We start from the raw sequence: 15,304 nt of genomic DNA on the forward strand, positions 1-15,304 counted from the left end.
TTCCTCACCTCGTTCCCCTCATTGGGGGAACGATACGACATCTTATCACAACCGATCATCATGAGTCTCCATGATAATTTGGACAAGCCCGTAGCAGAGTATATTTTCTCACCGCACGCCTAACCGGGAACAACCCTTGTGTCAGAGATCTTCTCATATACTTGACCGTCGATTTTCAAATGGAAGAAGCAACGACTAATTGTCAGATGTTGGAAAATGACGCCGAACCATATGGTCTAGATCCCAGTCTGACTCTCGGGATGGACGTGACGGAAGGTATGTTGGAACAATGGATGGCTTGATTTGTATGTGATATAAAAGATGAAATCGCAATGACAAGAGGCAGATTTATGGTTGAGACTTGGATCATGGGTCAATCATCTATCTTCAACCCCTTTCCTTCTCCCACGTTCTCACTCCTCGTTCTCCCTCTTCTCACTCCTCTTTCTCCCTCTTCTCACTCCTCTTTCTCCCTCTTCTCACTCCTCTTTCCTAGCTCTCAACACCTCGAAACCCACACTGGGACATAAAGTGTGAACTTCATACGTTACTCTCACCCGTACTGACCTGTATTCTCTATCCGGAACATCTATTCGTCAAAATACTACAAATATGGCATCTAATATAAAATCGATCAAAACGAATAAGTATCTCATTATTCGGAACAAAACAACAATTGCAGGATATATAATAACACTTAACTCGTACTCGTAGAGTACTCATTATAGCACAGATGTAACCTCAATCAGTTATCGTAAAAATAATCACCCCACAAGCTAATAATATGCAAGTAAACAGGGAGCGAGAACAAATACCATATCATGTTTTCGTTTCTCTAAGACAAACTTTCAAACAATCTAACAGCTCTATCACCATGTTGATATCCTACACTTCTATCAACTTGAGCATATTCACCATATCTAACTGTCCAACCCCATCTACCACCTCTTGATCTATAGGAATAAGGAGTATCAATTGATTTCCTTTGATTCGCTCTTGCTGATGAATGTACGATTTCATCTGTAGAATTCACGTTATCAAAAGATAAAACGAATGATCTTTTTTCCGTTACACCGTATATTCTACCAGATGAAGAAATCATTGAATAAACTGGTGAACCTCTACCACCTGGTGAGAAAAGTGACCAATCTGAGTTTTGTTGTTGTTTTGGAAATGAACCTTGAATGTTGGGTTTTAATTTCCAACCGTATTGGTTTTCATTGTATTCCGCACTTTTTGACTTGTTATGGAGATTCGATGATGATTTCGAATTTGATATCGATGTGATTGTTCGTAAGTTTGATGAAGATGGTGAAGTAGATGAGTTGCCTGGAGTAGATGTGAAATGTGATTGTGAATTTAAATTCCCATGAATATTGGAATAATCTCCTATTCCATCTTGATTCATATTCGATGTCGTGGGTGATACTATCGATAAAGGTTTTTTAGAAAATCTTAAATCGAATAAAGCTACAGTACCATGTCTTGAACCTCCACCAGCTACATGAAAACTACCTATCCAACAACAAGAATACATTGCACTACCATCTGCCCAAGAGTAAGGATCGTTCATTTCCATTACGTTACCACTTGATTTTTCACGTAAATCATGTATTCTTAAACAACTATCATACCATGAACTTAATAATAAATTCGGATCATGTGTATTATCAGGTGGTAATCGTATTGAATAAGCTGATGATTTTAAAGGTTCTTCAGGACCGTATAGGATTCTTGATGAAGAAGATATTTTTAATGAAGAAGAAAAAGGATGAATAGATATAGATGTTGATAATCCTAAAAATAAAGATTGATGATATGATGATAATAATGATGACCAAATACGTATTTCTCCTTTACCATTATTAGAATCCTCCATAGTTGATGATAATGTTGAAGAAGAAGAGGAGGAGGAGGAGGAAGAGGGTAATGTATATGTTGTTGGAGGAAGATTAGGAGAATTGAGATGATATAAATGAGCGGAAGTTGATGTTGTAGTGAGAAATAAAGATTTAGTATGGGATAATGTATGAAGACCATTTTTGATTCCTTGAGAAATATCTCTCCATGGGATAGGGTTGGTTTCATGTTGATTTGTATCTTCTATAACCGTAGAATTCGGGTCCAAGTTGGGATTTTGCCTTGCGGAAGAAGTGTTGAACGTGGATGAAGACGAGGAGGAGGAAGAAGAAGAAGGTGAAAGAAATGTTGAAAGATGTCGAATAGATCTTCCATTTGAAGATAAAGAAAATCTTCTTATAGTTCCATCATATTGAGCAACAACGACATCTCCTCCTTCTTCAGAAGATAAACAAGCTAAACCTATTATATCCGCTGCAGAACCTAATTCAGATGAAACGATTGAATGTTCAATAGCTCGATGTAATACTTTAGGTCCTTCTTTTTCTATCTGTGATCTCTTTTCTTCCTTTCCATCATGTTCTTTCCAATCCTCATCGTGCTTCCAATCCACATTATTGTTCTTCCTGATATCATCGTTATTCTTCTTATTCCCACCTTCATACGATCCACTTGTCGTATCAGGATGATTCAGAGTAGAAGAATTGAAGACTTCTTCTTCTTCTATCGAATCTTCTGGATGTCGAGCTTGTTCAAATGGTCGTAGAGGATGAACTATCAATTTACCTCCTACGCCTAATAAAAGTTTATCGGAGGAAAGAGCTAAAGCAGGGATAACTTTTTGTGACCAAGTTTGTCCGACTTGTAATGCTCTCCAACGATGAGTAGAAAGAGAACGATCTATTGATGTATTGAGTTTCAAAAGGGATAGAGGAGACCATTCTTGGACTGGAGGATGAAGTGTGAGGTGAGATTGAGGATGATGAGATAGGTAAAGGGGGATACCGAGGTGAAGGATCTGCATAGTCAATTTGACTCATCTGTGATTGGATACTATGTCACGGTGTCATTCGTACATTATGAAAGCTTGTCTAGAGTATGGGACGTGTGTCTTTCATTGCAGCTTTGAAAGAGGAACGATATGAGAGTCGAGGTTGATGATAGCGATTGAGGGGGGATGTGGAAGTGGAAGTGGAAGTGGAAGGATCAGAGCATGTCTTGAGGGCTGTAAGTCACAATGACTAACATGAAGAGAAAGCGTGTTGGGATATACTTCATAATGATGGAGAAGAAGAGAGAGGAGACATACCCGTTGATGGAGAGAAGAGTTGAGTTGTTGAAGCGATAACAGCTCAGGAAGTGATAGTCGGTCTAAAACTTGTGAGAGAACATCATCTGGTAGATGCTCAAGTGTACGTTCGGTGACCTTTTGTCTACTTTGCGATAGTCTGGGATCACTCGTGTGGTCCATATCCACCAAAGTGGGGTGAAAAATGAGCAAGTCAAGTGGCGAGTGAACGATTCAGAAAGCAAAACCGGTGGAGGCGAGATAACCTTTGTCCTAATACTACTGGTCACCCTGCATGGTGCTGCGATCAGGTGGAATCATGTAGCCAACAATGGCCTTCCATCTCTCAAGACAACATCTGCATCATTCTACTCCATCTTTACACCATCTCTCCTACCCAAGTAGGTACTTCAAACTCGACCGTCTTACATTCTAAAGTCTCCAAGCAAAGTAACACCACCTGTCCCGTCTTTACGAATCCAGGTACAAGTATGATCCTAGTTGGTGAATCGTCTGAATATCAGGCGACTCTTCACGACCGAGTTTCAATCTTGACAAGATAGGAAATGCTTACCTCCAACGATGACAGTCTCAAATTCTGGTTGACAACCTATAATGTAAACATCTGGACGATGATGTATCACAAAAGGGTCTGCGTCAGGAAAAGGATATATCCCTGAACATCAGCTGTGGTATGTTACGTAGAGAAAGACGGATTTACATAAAGTATCGGGTGCAGTGGGTGCTACATGTCTCCATTCTAATGTTCTCTTTGCCATTCCTAATCTTCCACTGCTAGGGATATATTTATATATATCATCCACGGTTTGACCCCCACTGAGAAAAAAACTACGATCACCTACTTCTATCCAACTGGGATTAGTACAACTTTCTAATCCTGTCATTTTGGCTTTTCCACCAAGCATGACTTTCGGTAAAGGTTGTTGTGGGAGTGTAGCCCCTGCTGGATCTGATGGACCGGGGATGAGGGTTATCGGGAGTGATGAGGATAGTAAGTCTGATAATAGGAGTTGTAATGATTTAGTGGGATGTGATGAATATATGGGTTTAGTTGAATTATTGAATCGTTTCTTCTCCGTCAGCTTCGGTTTGAAATAGTGAAAGTAGTTCAACATACGGGTTTTTGATCATCTCTACCTTTGACAGGTTGAGCCAAGGTATTACCAGCTAAGATCAATCTTGCTATTCGACTACCATCTTCTAAATCCTATTTCATCAGTTATCACGCTCAAGGAAGAATATCTCGACTCACTCTCAATCCTCCACATTCACCCGTCAACCATTCTAGTAGAAGTTGTACTTTCAAATCTGCTGGAGCTTCTTCCGCTCCTACACATAATCCAGAAACTATAGCTACCCAAGTTTTCTCTCCATTATCTCCTTCTATATCCATGTTTTTCGTCCTCGCTCGAGCTTTACCTTTCCCATTTATATGACCATTTGATGGACCAGCTGCCGGTTTATACACATCAGGCATTCCGGCGAAACATAAATCGATAACCTCAAAATCTCCAGAAGAAGTTTCCATACCCAAAGCAGCCATGATGACCCCTTATTATCAGCTCATCTCTCGTTTTGTGTGAAACTGGATGAACTCACCAGTGACTAAACCACCACCTTCTCGATCTCTCTCTTTCTTGATTTTCTCACCTATGAGTTTGACACGTCCACTTTCATCTTCGAGATGTACGGCATCTTGGGCGGAATAAAACTTTGGTCTAGGAGCTGGAGGTGCGATCCAATGCTGACCATGTCAGTCAAGTCAAGGCAAGCAGGAATATAATCACATCTCGTGCCATATCTTCCAGGATGTTAGGTTTGAGAGGCATCTCCATGTAAACTGTACCGACGATATAACACAGTTGTGATCTTTGCAGATTGAGAATTCTTGGTAAAAGTGGGGGTTTACCTGTGTGATCAGTTTCGATGAGGTGTAGGACGTAGTGGAGGGCAAGAGAGGGTGAGAGGGATATACCTCGTATATTCCCCCATCTTTCAGTTGCACGTTCTTCCACTATAGGTCGTAATTCTACCAAACGGACAAAGTAAATGTTGGAGTATTGATGCTTGTAATTCCTGGTGGAAGGGTCGAGGAGGAACGGAGCGGATAGTTCGGTGAGAGAGGAATAAGAGGTAGTAGGTCGTTTCACTCTTCCCTCTGGGATAGGTAGTAGAGCTGCCATCTCCAGTCTTCTCTATGTTCGATACAGCTCTTTTGGGTGTCTGCACCTCTACCTTAGTAGAAGTATAGTCGAGCAGTCGAAGACTCGCTATGTTCTCTTTTCAAAACGCGAGCTGGTAGGGAAAAATCAAATTACGTAAGCATTCAGGTTGACGTGACTGATTTCTGCGAGTTTGCGGTTTGCAGTTTGGTCAAAAAGCCATCTACGGCTCACTCTCTCCCTTCTCCTACTTTGCCTCCTCTTTTTCTTTCTTTCACCTTTTGGGGAGATCCAAGACTGATTAATCCACACCACAAGACATGATATGAGCCTTTCATCTCATCTCATTGAATCATACCGAGAAACAAAACCTCACCTTCCTTCTCACCTACGACAGTCAACCACATTCTCGTCTAATTCCACCATGGACCCAAACGATACCACTTGGATGTCTCACCATGGTTCTGTATCTGGTGCAGGGATGAGTTTCGGTACAGCCTATGCTTCAGGATCCGCTTTCGGACAACCCAGTCAAGGTTTCGGAGCAAAGTTCACACAATGGTCAGAAGAGAAGGTGGCGACTCTTCAAGCTCGATTAGCTAAAAAGCTCGGTCCGGAATATATAACACAACGTCCTGGACCTGCTGGTGGACCAAAGCTCAGGTAAGAATCTTCTCACACTAGAACTTATCTATAGCTGACCATGAGTTATGTGGAAGGATGGAAAGGTATGTCTTGTGATGTTGATCGATCTCATCTTGACGATGTTATGAGAGGAAGACTGATGTTAGTTATCAACCTGGCCAATCAAGTATTTTCATTCAATGGATGGTCATCTTCTATCGTTTCTTTAACAACTGATTTTGTCAGTATAGCTTCCTCCATCATTTTGTCGAAAGCTGATCCATAGTTGGATTGTAATGATCAAGGAAGAGTTTCAGTCAACGTGACAGCTATAGTACGGATAACTTTACAAGACGGTTGTTTTCATGAGGATGTAGGTTGTGGACAATGTGAGAATGTCAGAGGTAAAGGTGCAGCTTTAGATAAAGTCAGTCTCTACTTCCCTTTCCTCTTACGTCTTCCATGTAAGGAATCTGTTATTCGTGACTTGCTTGGATGTACAGCTGATCAATAGGCAAAGAAAGAAGCAGTCACAGACGCCACAAAACGTGCTCTGAAAACATTTGGAAATCTACTAGGAAATTGTCTATACGATAAAGATTACACCAAAGAAATAGTCAAAATGAAAGTTCCACCTGTACGTTTTTCCTCTCTCCCCTTGATGTTTCCTGATTTATGAGGCCAAATTCAACGTATCGGATTTAGAACGTCGTCCGGAATTCACAGAACAAGGTGCAGGACCATCTAGACCTATCTCTGCTATTCCTCCAAACATCCCTCAACCCACTAGATCAATCACCCCTAATCCCGGACCAATACAAAAAGCAACAATCGCCCCTGGTACGCCTTTGAGAGTGGTGGAAGATACATTTGGGGAAATGAGTGATGCCGAGTTTTTAGATTTTGAAGGTGATAGTTTTCTGGAACAAGTGGATATTTCCACAATGGCAGTCGAGTGAGTTTCTAGTTTTTCAAATTTACCTTCTTACAACATATGGGTCAGGACTGAATTGACAGAACTTCAAATACTATCAATACGACATTACCGAGACATTCAACACCACATTCAACGGTACAACCACCAAAAGTAGATGTTCCAGTTTATCAACATCGACATCGTCCCGATTTACCTCTTCCCGGTATCCCTGCAGTCGCGCAGCCGGGAACAAAGTTCACAAAGGACAGTACGTTTACAAGATCTCGGACTTTACCAGAAACGAGTAGCAATACGAGTACCAGTGGAATTATTCATGCTCCTCCGATGAACATGCAGATAAATGGAGAACCGATGACAAGTTCTGGTGGAAGTAGTGTGACTGTACCTGAACCTAAAGTCAAACCTGTCGGAGGGTTCGTTTATCCCCAGCATAACGGTGTGAGTCTCTCCTCCCCCCGGCCCAACCTACTCACTCCCCATTCCAGGCTCAACACAGTCTTCAATTCATCCTTGATTTCTCTCCCGCTCTGTTCTTTATTTGAATTTCTAGTCTTCTCATTTCAACTTCTAGTCTTCTCATTCTCATCAGGCTTCATCTTACTTACTTACATTCTCCACACCACCTTCTTTCACTTTGAACCCTCTCTGGTAGAAATTCGAGTTCACAATAACTGACGGTCAGACCGTACCCACAAGCGGTGCTTCAGCCCGTCTAAAAGCTATAACATCAGCCATGTCAACCGATTCTCGTCCTTCACCCATACACAAACCCACTTCTTTCCCTCATACCAGAACTGGAAACTCATCCCCCCGTATCCCTTCAGGTGGAGTGGAGGCTATAGCGGGTAAAGCTACTTCAGTGTTTCGTTCCACTGCAGTACATTTAGGATTGGATGAATTGTCGTCTCATTCCACCGATCTCAATACGGGGTTTTCCAGTGCTAGAGGGGTTAAGAGAGGTTTGTCAAATGGACCAGATGGGGAATCACTGTGAGTTTCCATTTTTAAAAGGTTTGATGTTGGTTGATGAAGAGACATGTATCGCCTAGTAAAGTCTCACGTGGTGGAGAGATGAGTGGGGAGGGGAGGGGAGTGGGAAGGACGAATGAAGATGGAAGGGAAGGGGGAGTGGGAGGGATGAATGGAGATGGGAGAATAGGAGGAGGAGGAGGAATGAGTGGGAAAGGTGGGGTAGGATTTGGTCAGAGGAATGGGATGAGACAAGCTTTGGGAGAATTACATGATCAAGGTGGAGAGTGGAAAAGATCACGAGCGAATTAGTCAGATAAGCATGTACGAGGTCTTTATGAGGTAATGCGGTGGATTCAATTGTAGGCAAAGGAACAAGGAAGGAAAGAAGGATATCATGTGTAGGCATCAAGTATATCAATATAACGAGATTTTCATGTATTTCCAAAAGACGTATGACAAGCTGCAGTTGCATTGATGGTACATACTACTAAAAAAAACGAATTCTTCAAGCTGTCCACATTTGACGGACCAATTCGGTCAGACCTATACGTCAACTTTCTTTCATTCACTTCCAGCTGTCTGATCAAGTCGATAAATCGACGAATCCACATGCTTCTGTTTGTATCCAGCACGATTGTATTTCAAGAAGATTGAAATCAGGGGGTGGATTGCTGTGTAAGAGGAAGGGAGGTAGGTTGCAGTGTGTAGGATGAAGGGGAGTAGATAGAAATGAAAGATGAGACGTAATGATGAAGAGAGATGAATGGGGTTTAACATACCAATATCATTCGTGTTAAATTCATATACACCCCAAACTGCTAATCCCGTCCCAACTCTCAAAGCCCAAGAACAAATCGGACCCAAAATAGGAAATTTACGAGGATGAATATAATCGATGATACATGAATCGAAGCCTATATGCGAATGGATGATCAAGGATACGGCGAGTATACCATCTAAGACGGGCTGGAAGTTAGCCTAAAAGCCCATCCTCTTGTTATTCTTCCTGTCTCGCTCTTTCGATCCCTGCTCCGGGAGAAACAGAGAGATTGGGATGCGGGGTTGGTCCAGTTTAAACTGATTCAAAATGATTTTTCACTCGTAGTTGGAAGTAAAGACAAGCTCGTCCAAATGGATAATTATGAGACATCATCTGTCCCCACAAGAGGATCGCATGTGATCATAGCAGAAGGTAGGGTTGTCTAAAGATAGATGAAGTGAGACAAGAACAAAAAGTGGTATTACGGTTGTAGAAGCAGGGTGGATGGAGTAACAGAGGAAGAAAAGTAACACTCACATATGCACTACCGGAAGATACAGCAGCAGCTCCCATGACAGGAATCAAAGAAGCTGATAATAACCTTTCAAAAGCCCAATGATAAGATCCATGGGATTTACTAGGTGTTGGGAAAGATGTAGCGTCGTTAACTGTTCCTTTCAAAACAGCTGGGGGGTTAATGGACTTTCTTTCGCTTCTTCCTCCCTTACTCTCATCGAAGGCGTTCAATTAACCCCATTTTTTGGGACTTCAGGATGAGTTTTATTTGACATGTAGTCAGAGTTTGATAGATGATTGATATTTGCATAGAGTTGAGAACTTAGAGAACAGATGACTTCGAATGGAGAGGTGAATGAAATGAAGATAAAGTTTTGGAACGAAACTCACGTCCTCCCGGTACATATTTGAACCCTCCAGTTTCATTAGGAGCTATCAAAGCATCTCTCCTTATCCTAGTAGAATGTATCGAAGCGATACGAGCTAACTTGTTAATTTCTCTCCTCGCATGCTCCCATGTTGTCAATTGCCCCCCAGTCACCAGGTCTTACCTCCTCTGTCAGAAGAAGGAAGACGACTATGCAATATCCTTTTCCCCTAAAGTATTACTTTCGCTTTCGGTAGATCTAAATCATCGTGCAGTCTACCTCTACGTGAAGCAGGAGAAGGTTAAGGATGGAGGCTATTGACCAACGGGGAGCGAGACCACTCACTAGTATGCAAAGGTCTAACACCTAATCCTACTCGAGAAGCTAAAGAAGTAGAAGATCTGAGAAGAGACATGATGATCTGCCCTATACTAGAAACTACCAGTAGAAGAGACGAGCGAGGGAAGAGGTAAAGTAAGGTAGGGATATGGATGATGGGAGAAGATGAGATGGAGGTGTGCTGATTGGCAGAAACCACTCGGAAGGGATCGGACTTTGACTGATTACGTAATGCAACGTTCTCTCTCGACGAGACGTCTTTGTTGGAAAAATAGGCCTGCAGGACCATTGGCTAGGAAGCTTATTTGGTTACTTCAACAGTCTTGGGTGGTGCTGTTGTCAGATTACAATAATTCTTTAAATTTGTTTCTACATATGTCACAACATCTTTCGGTCTCTTTTGATAACAAATACTATGGAGACCATCACGTTGTATTCATATTACCACCCGTCCCTTCTCATGTGTTCTCATTTCGCTCCTACTCTCCGCTTGAATCTGACATCAGGATGACGTTTTCTAGGGGGTTCAAAAAACGGATCTACAACCCCTCCGTGTCTTCGGTCTGGTTTATCTCCTCTGTCTGCCGCATACGGAGGCATAGGATCCAGGTCGGGAAAGAACTCTTCTCGAGCATCTTCCCAACGTCTACCGTTCAAACTATACCGTTCACCATCGACATAAAGGTCCCGTGTCCTATCGCGCCTCTCAACTTTCGCGGCGTCTATCCTCCCTAAGAAATCGTCTTCGTTCACGCGGGCTTGGTCCTTCACTTCTTTCCAGAAGTTTCCAAATGCTCGCCCTGTTTTTTTCTTCCATCCTGTAGCCTCAACAACTTCCGGTGTTGTCTCTTGTCCGGTCTCACCTGGTGTCTCCTCCTCTTCCTCCTCGCCGTCGTCTCTCGGATTATGACTCATCGTCAACGTTCTTCTCGATCGGTTTGGGAGACTCGCAGAACGAGCCGAACTACTTCGGGATAGTTCCGGAACAGGCATGTCGAAAATACTAGCCAAAGGGTTCAAGACACCGTCGGGGAAAGTTTCATCTCCTCTTGCTCGACTTCCACGAGACCTTGAACGTGACTGTCTGTTGCTCTGTGAAGGATTTTTTGACCGAAGACGACGAACGGAGCTTAGAGACGGGGGTGAAGGGATTCTCGACAATGACAGAGAACGTCTTATATGGGGACTCCGCCCCCTTTCCACCATGTCATCTTGCCCAGTTCCTTCATCAGAGAACGGAGCATAACGTCTTGATCTGGGCATAGCCGAATAAGCCGAACTATCTGGACCTCTCCCAATTCCTACATCTCCTTGATTCAGTTCTGGAACAGGCATTGAAAAAATACCGGATCTAGTCCCTTCCACTTGCGCCTCGGGGTAAGGCGTAGCGAGGGAAGCTTGATCGTGGTCAGTGTTCAAGTCACCGTCCGGGAAAGTTTCATCCCCTCTGTCTCGTCTTCCACGAGACCCTGTAGGTGCATGTTCGTCTCTCTGGGGAAGATGGACTGACAGAGGATCGCGAAAGGAACTCAGAGGCGGGGGAGAAGGGATTCTCCCAGTTCGTACACCTCCTTCAAATAGTTTCGGAACAGGCATTGAAAAAATACCGGATCTAGTCCCTTCCTCTTGCGCTCTGGGATAAGGCGTAGCGAGGAAAGCTTGATCGAGGTTAGTGTTCAAGTCACCGTCGGGGAAAGTTTCATCCCCTCTGTCTCGTCTTCTACGAGACCCTGTAGGTGCCTGTTCGTCGCTCTGGGGAAGATGGACTGACAGAGGATCGCGAAAGGAACTTAGAGGCGGGGGAGAAGGGAATCTAAACGGTGATATATTCCGAGAGGGAGATCGTTGTCTCCGTGGTACTGGCGGCGGGGGACGAGTGTCTCTCGACGATGATAGTGTTTGTGAATCTGGCGACGGAGAATAGTATACTGATGATGAGCTTCCTTCAGAGCTGATCCCCGGATATCCTATTTCCTCTTCCTCTTGACTTTCCCTCTGTTCGGTCAAGCCATCATTGATACCGGATTCACTTCCCAATCTCCTATTTCCTCTAGAATTCACATCACGTCTTGAAGGCTCTACATATTCTCCCGTCCTCAAGATCGATTCTGGTATCCGAGACTTTACCCCCTGTAATCGACTTGTTCGGCCATCTTGTTCTGATCGATCCAAGTATGGCCTCTGTCCCAGATAACTTCCTTTTGTCGGATTTGACTCATCGACTGCATCAGTACTTTGTTGAACTCCGGTGGATCCAGTAGGACGAAGATTTCTCATATTCTGCTCCAACTCATCGTTTGGATCATCAACGTTTCTTGTGGAATATGGAGAAGGATAAGCGTGTCTTGACGATACCTCTTCAGTTGCCGGAGCAGTATGCGTTGGACTGGTCGGACGGTTCGTTGACATATCCTCCGTCAAGGCTCTTGAACTTCTCCCTGATGTTTGTCGCCCAGTCTCTCCAGGTCTTCTTCGCCGGGGACGGAGTCCACGCCGCGATTGGCGATTGTCGGATGTAAGAGGATCATAACCAGTGGTCTCGATCTCGTCTCGAGGATTCGAATCTCCTCCGTCCGCTGTGTCAGGATTTCTTCCACCGAGATCAACGTAACCTTCTTCAATTCGATCCGTGTCCACATTGTTTACACTGGAATTGGGAGAGACTATCACTCGATCTTGACTTTCTCGATGCTTCTTCTTCCCAAACAGCCCTGAACTCAATACTTTACTTGGCAGACCTAGCAAGTTTCGTAGGACGCTCGATCCAGTATTTCCATCTCGCATCGACACGCTCCCTTGGTTTGGATCTTGGTCTTGATTTTGATCTTCTTCCTCGTCCGTCCATCCTTCTTGGTCGGAACCTTCGTCGTCAATGGGTGGAGCTTCCAGCCGAGTTTCCCCTTTATCGTCAGATCGGACTTGTGGACCCGTCTTAAGAACGGGACCCTCAGATTGCTGTGATACTTCATTGGATATGTTGGGACTACGACGTACAGTGGAAATTGGTCGGCTGCCTTCGGTGTAACTTCGTGTCTTGTCGGGCCGAACGTAGGGAGGTCTATCCATGGACGGCCTTGAACCTGTGGGAGCATCCCTGGATGGAGAGCCGGTCCAAATTCCGTCGATGATCTGTGATCCTTCTTCCGCGACTGTGCGGTAAGAAGGAGCAGCGGATATCGGTTCAGGAGCGTCTCCCATTCGAGCTGATGAGACCACCAGTGGGTGTGGAGGAGGTATGGAATAATAATTATGAAGTTCGTCGAATCCCGATGTATCAGCCCGGATTTCACGTCCACCAGATCTTCCAGGCTCGGTCGAGGGACCTTCAAGTGTGGTACTTCCTCTAGCATCGTTTGACCTCGGATGAAGAATAGACCGATCGGAATGAGAACCGGAAGCTTCATTTCCGTCAGGCATGACGGTGACGCCCTGCCCATTCATGGAAGATGGCGGAGGTTCTCCTGTTGAGCTTGGTTTTGTAGATTCGGACTCGGCCCAAGCGACTTTTTTCGATTTCTTTTCAGATCTATCATCAGGGCGCCGGGGTGGTCGCATCGAGGACCGTCTTGTCCGAGCATCTCTATTGCGTCCGGTTTGCCCTCTGACTGAAGAAGTGCTTCTGCTATTTCTGCCACCATCTCCACCGTTATCAAACCGCTGTGTCGACCCCAACCTAGTCCACTGCTGAGCTGAGTCTTCGATAAGGGGAGGAAGCCTTGAAGGATTGATGGGAGAAGGTTGAGTATCTGTAGGAGATCTAGGAGATACCGGTGAAGATGGATAAGAATGATATACTTCCTCGTCACTATCGTCATCACTATCACTAACACTTCCAATTTCATTCTTCGTCTTTCTTACAGGAGAATTCTTATCACTTCCAATTTCATGCTTTCCCTTGCTGACAGGAGAAGTTTTATGAGTCAACGATGTTGGAATGACGGAAATACCTCGACGAAGTGACGAAGTTGCCTTGTCGGACAGTTTTTCCAACCGGGTAGTATTGTTCACCGCGGACTGGTCAGTTGGGAGCAACGGACCAGATGGGTCAGGAGGACCCCCGGTAGGATCGGTTTTAGCAGCCGCCGCATTAGATTCCTCGGATCCGTCAGATGGGCACCATGAGTAAGATTTGTAATGCGGACCTCTACTTGATGTAATTGCACCAGACTTGGTACCGTCAAGTCGCGTAGATGGGCTTCTAGTCTGGGTATCTGTAACAGCCAACGTGGAAGGTAATTGTGAGTCGACACGCGAGTTGGATGGATTGGTATCTCTAAAAACTTCAGCAACAGGGGTAGGAGGTATATCAGATCTATCAGGTGGATCAGATAGATTTGTACGGGAATAATCGAGAGGAGCAGATGTAGGAAGTGGGGCAAGTATGCCGAAGTCTTCAAGTGGGGTAGATGCGCTCCTGTTTCGCGTGCTTTTAACAGTATATGGTATACGGGAGTCGACACCTGAGTCGAATGGACCTCTAGCAAGGATACGTTCATCATTAGATTCAGAAGGTGCATGGGTGTCGTCTTGTAGGTGAGATGAATTCCTAGTGTGAGTGTTTGGGAAAGCATCGTATTCAGAAGGTTCATGGGTGTCTGCATGTGGGTAAGATGAATTCCCAGTTGGAGTATTTGGGGTAGGAGGGAACCCAGAAGGTGTTTTGGATAGGGCAGAAGGAGATGAACTACCCCTGAATAAAAGTGTCTCAATAATCGTTCTTCCACTTTCCGCGACACGTTTTATTCCCTCACTTGTGTCTTCCACTGATTCTTCCCTTCCATCGTCCGACATTGTTCTTGATTTTCAATCTTGATATTCTGTATGAATCACCACCCACGGATTAATCTCGTACTTTGAAGGAACGATGGGTGGATTGAGACTTGAGATTCTCTGTGGATTAATCAGTTTTCGAGTAGAATGAGAATATGAATTTAGGAGTGACTCTTCCTTGTTTTCAGCTTTTTGCACGATATTGTATATATGTAGCTATGTAGAACGACGATGACATGTCTTCCAATATGTGTAGGAGTTCACTGAGGTAGTAGAGATCGAGATGAGTATGGTGGAATGTTGAGTCGCTGAATCGCTGAGTTACTGAGTTACTGAGTATGTTGGAATATTGAGATGCTGAGATGTTGGGATTGTGGAGATCCTGAGTATGCTGAGTATGTTGGAATAATGTTGATATACCGATAGTGCGAAGAGATATGCAGAAGCAGAAGGAATGAAGAGTTGAATGATGAGAAAGAGATTTCAAAGTGTGGGAAGAAAAAACATTGACAAGAGGGGCTCTGACGTTTCTCGAATAAACGATCGAAAGTATGAACAAAGGATGGTCGGAGAGGTGGATGGGAAGTCGGTTACAAGGGTGGAAGGGTGGGACATCATCCTTTTGATCGTTTTCTCCACAGGGTGCGATTTTACCGGGGGATGTGGGAAGTTGTTCAAGCTTTCATT

The 15,304-nt window shown here is 44.1% G+C and overlaps 3 protein-coding genes across 3 annotated transcripts; all 3 read right to left on the reverse strand.

Moving 5' to 3' along the window:
* Positions 1 to 3,527: 3,527 nt before the first annotated feature.
* TREMEDRAFT_68559 (uncharacterized protein) lies at positions 3,528 to 5,352 on the reverse strand (the record flags this gene model as incomplete). The annotated part of the gene is made up of 8 exons (XM_007004257.1): positions 3,528 to 3,661; positions 3,723 to 3,824; positions 3,870 to 4,239; positions 4,287 to 4,376; positions 4,422 to 4,720; positions 4,769 to 4,913; positions 4,957 to 5,078; positions 5,145 to 5,352. The coding sequence occupies 8 exons, from the start codon at positions 5,350 to 5,352 to the stop codon at positions 3,528 to 3,530; spliced, it is 1,470 nt and encodes a 489-aa protein (XP_007004319.1).
* A 2,953-nt stretch (positions 5,353 to 8,305) lies between these two features.
* TREMEDRAFT_43822 (uncharacterized protein) lies at positions 8,306 to 9,984 on the reverse strand. Its single transcript, XM_007003950.1, has 5 exons — positions 9,854 to 9,984; positions 9,531 to 9,623; positions 9,162 to 9,310; positions 8,644 to 8,830; positions 8,306 to 8,407 (listed from the first exon to the last, which is right to left on the reverse strand). Exons 1-5 carry the CDS (start codon positions 9,921 to 9,923, stop codon positions 8,370 to 8,372), a joined length of 537 nt encoding a protein of 178 aa, XP_007004012.1. The 5' UTR covers positions 9,924 to 9,984; the 3' UTR covers positions 8,306 to 8,369.
* Positions 9,985 to 10,315: 331 nt separating this feature from the next.
* Positions 10,316 to 14,638, reverse strand: TREMEDRAFT_73769 (uncharacterized protein; the record flags this gene model as incomplete). The annotated part of the gene is made up of 1 exon (XM_007004323.1): positions 10,316 to 14,638. One exon carries the CDS (start codon positions 14,636 to 14,638, stop codon positions 10,316 to 10,318), a length of 4,323 nt encoding a protein of 1,440 aa, XP_007004385.1.
* Between the last annotated feature and the right edge of the window lie 666 nt (positions 14,639 to 15,304).

The sequence above is a fragment of the Tremella mesenterica genome (assembly GCF_000271645.1).
Source record: "Tremella mesenterica DSM 1558 unplaced genomic scaffold TREMEscaffold_4, whole genome shotgun sequence".
NCBI classification, from domain to species: Eukaryota; Fungi; Basidiomycota; class Tremellomycetes; order Tremellales; family Tremellaceae; genus Tremella; species Tremella mesenterica.

Coding starts and splice junctions, on each gene's coding strand:
- TREMEDRAFT_43822 (XM_007003950.1), bottom strand. CDS start 9,923: ATGTCTCTTCTCAGATCTTCTACTTCTTTAGCTTCTCGAGTAGGATTA. Junction 9,311..9,530: donor CAAATATGTACCGGGAGGAC/GTGAGTTTCGTT, acceptor TTAACCCCCCAG/CTGTTTTGAAAGGAACAGTT. Junction 8,831..9,161: donor TATCTTCCGGTAGTGCATAT/GTGAGTGTTACT, acceptor GCTAACTTCCAG/CCCGTCTTAGATGGTATACT.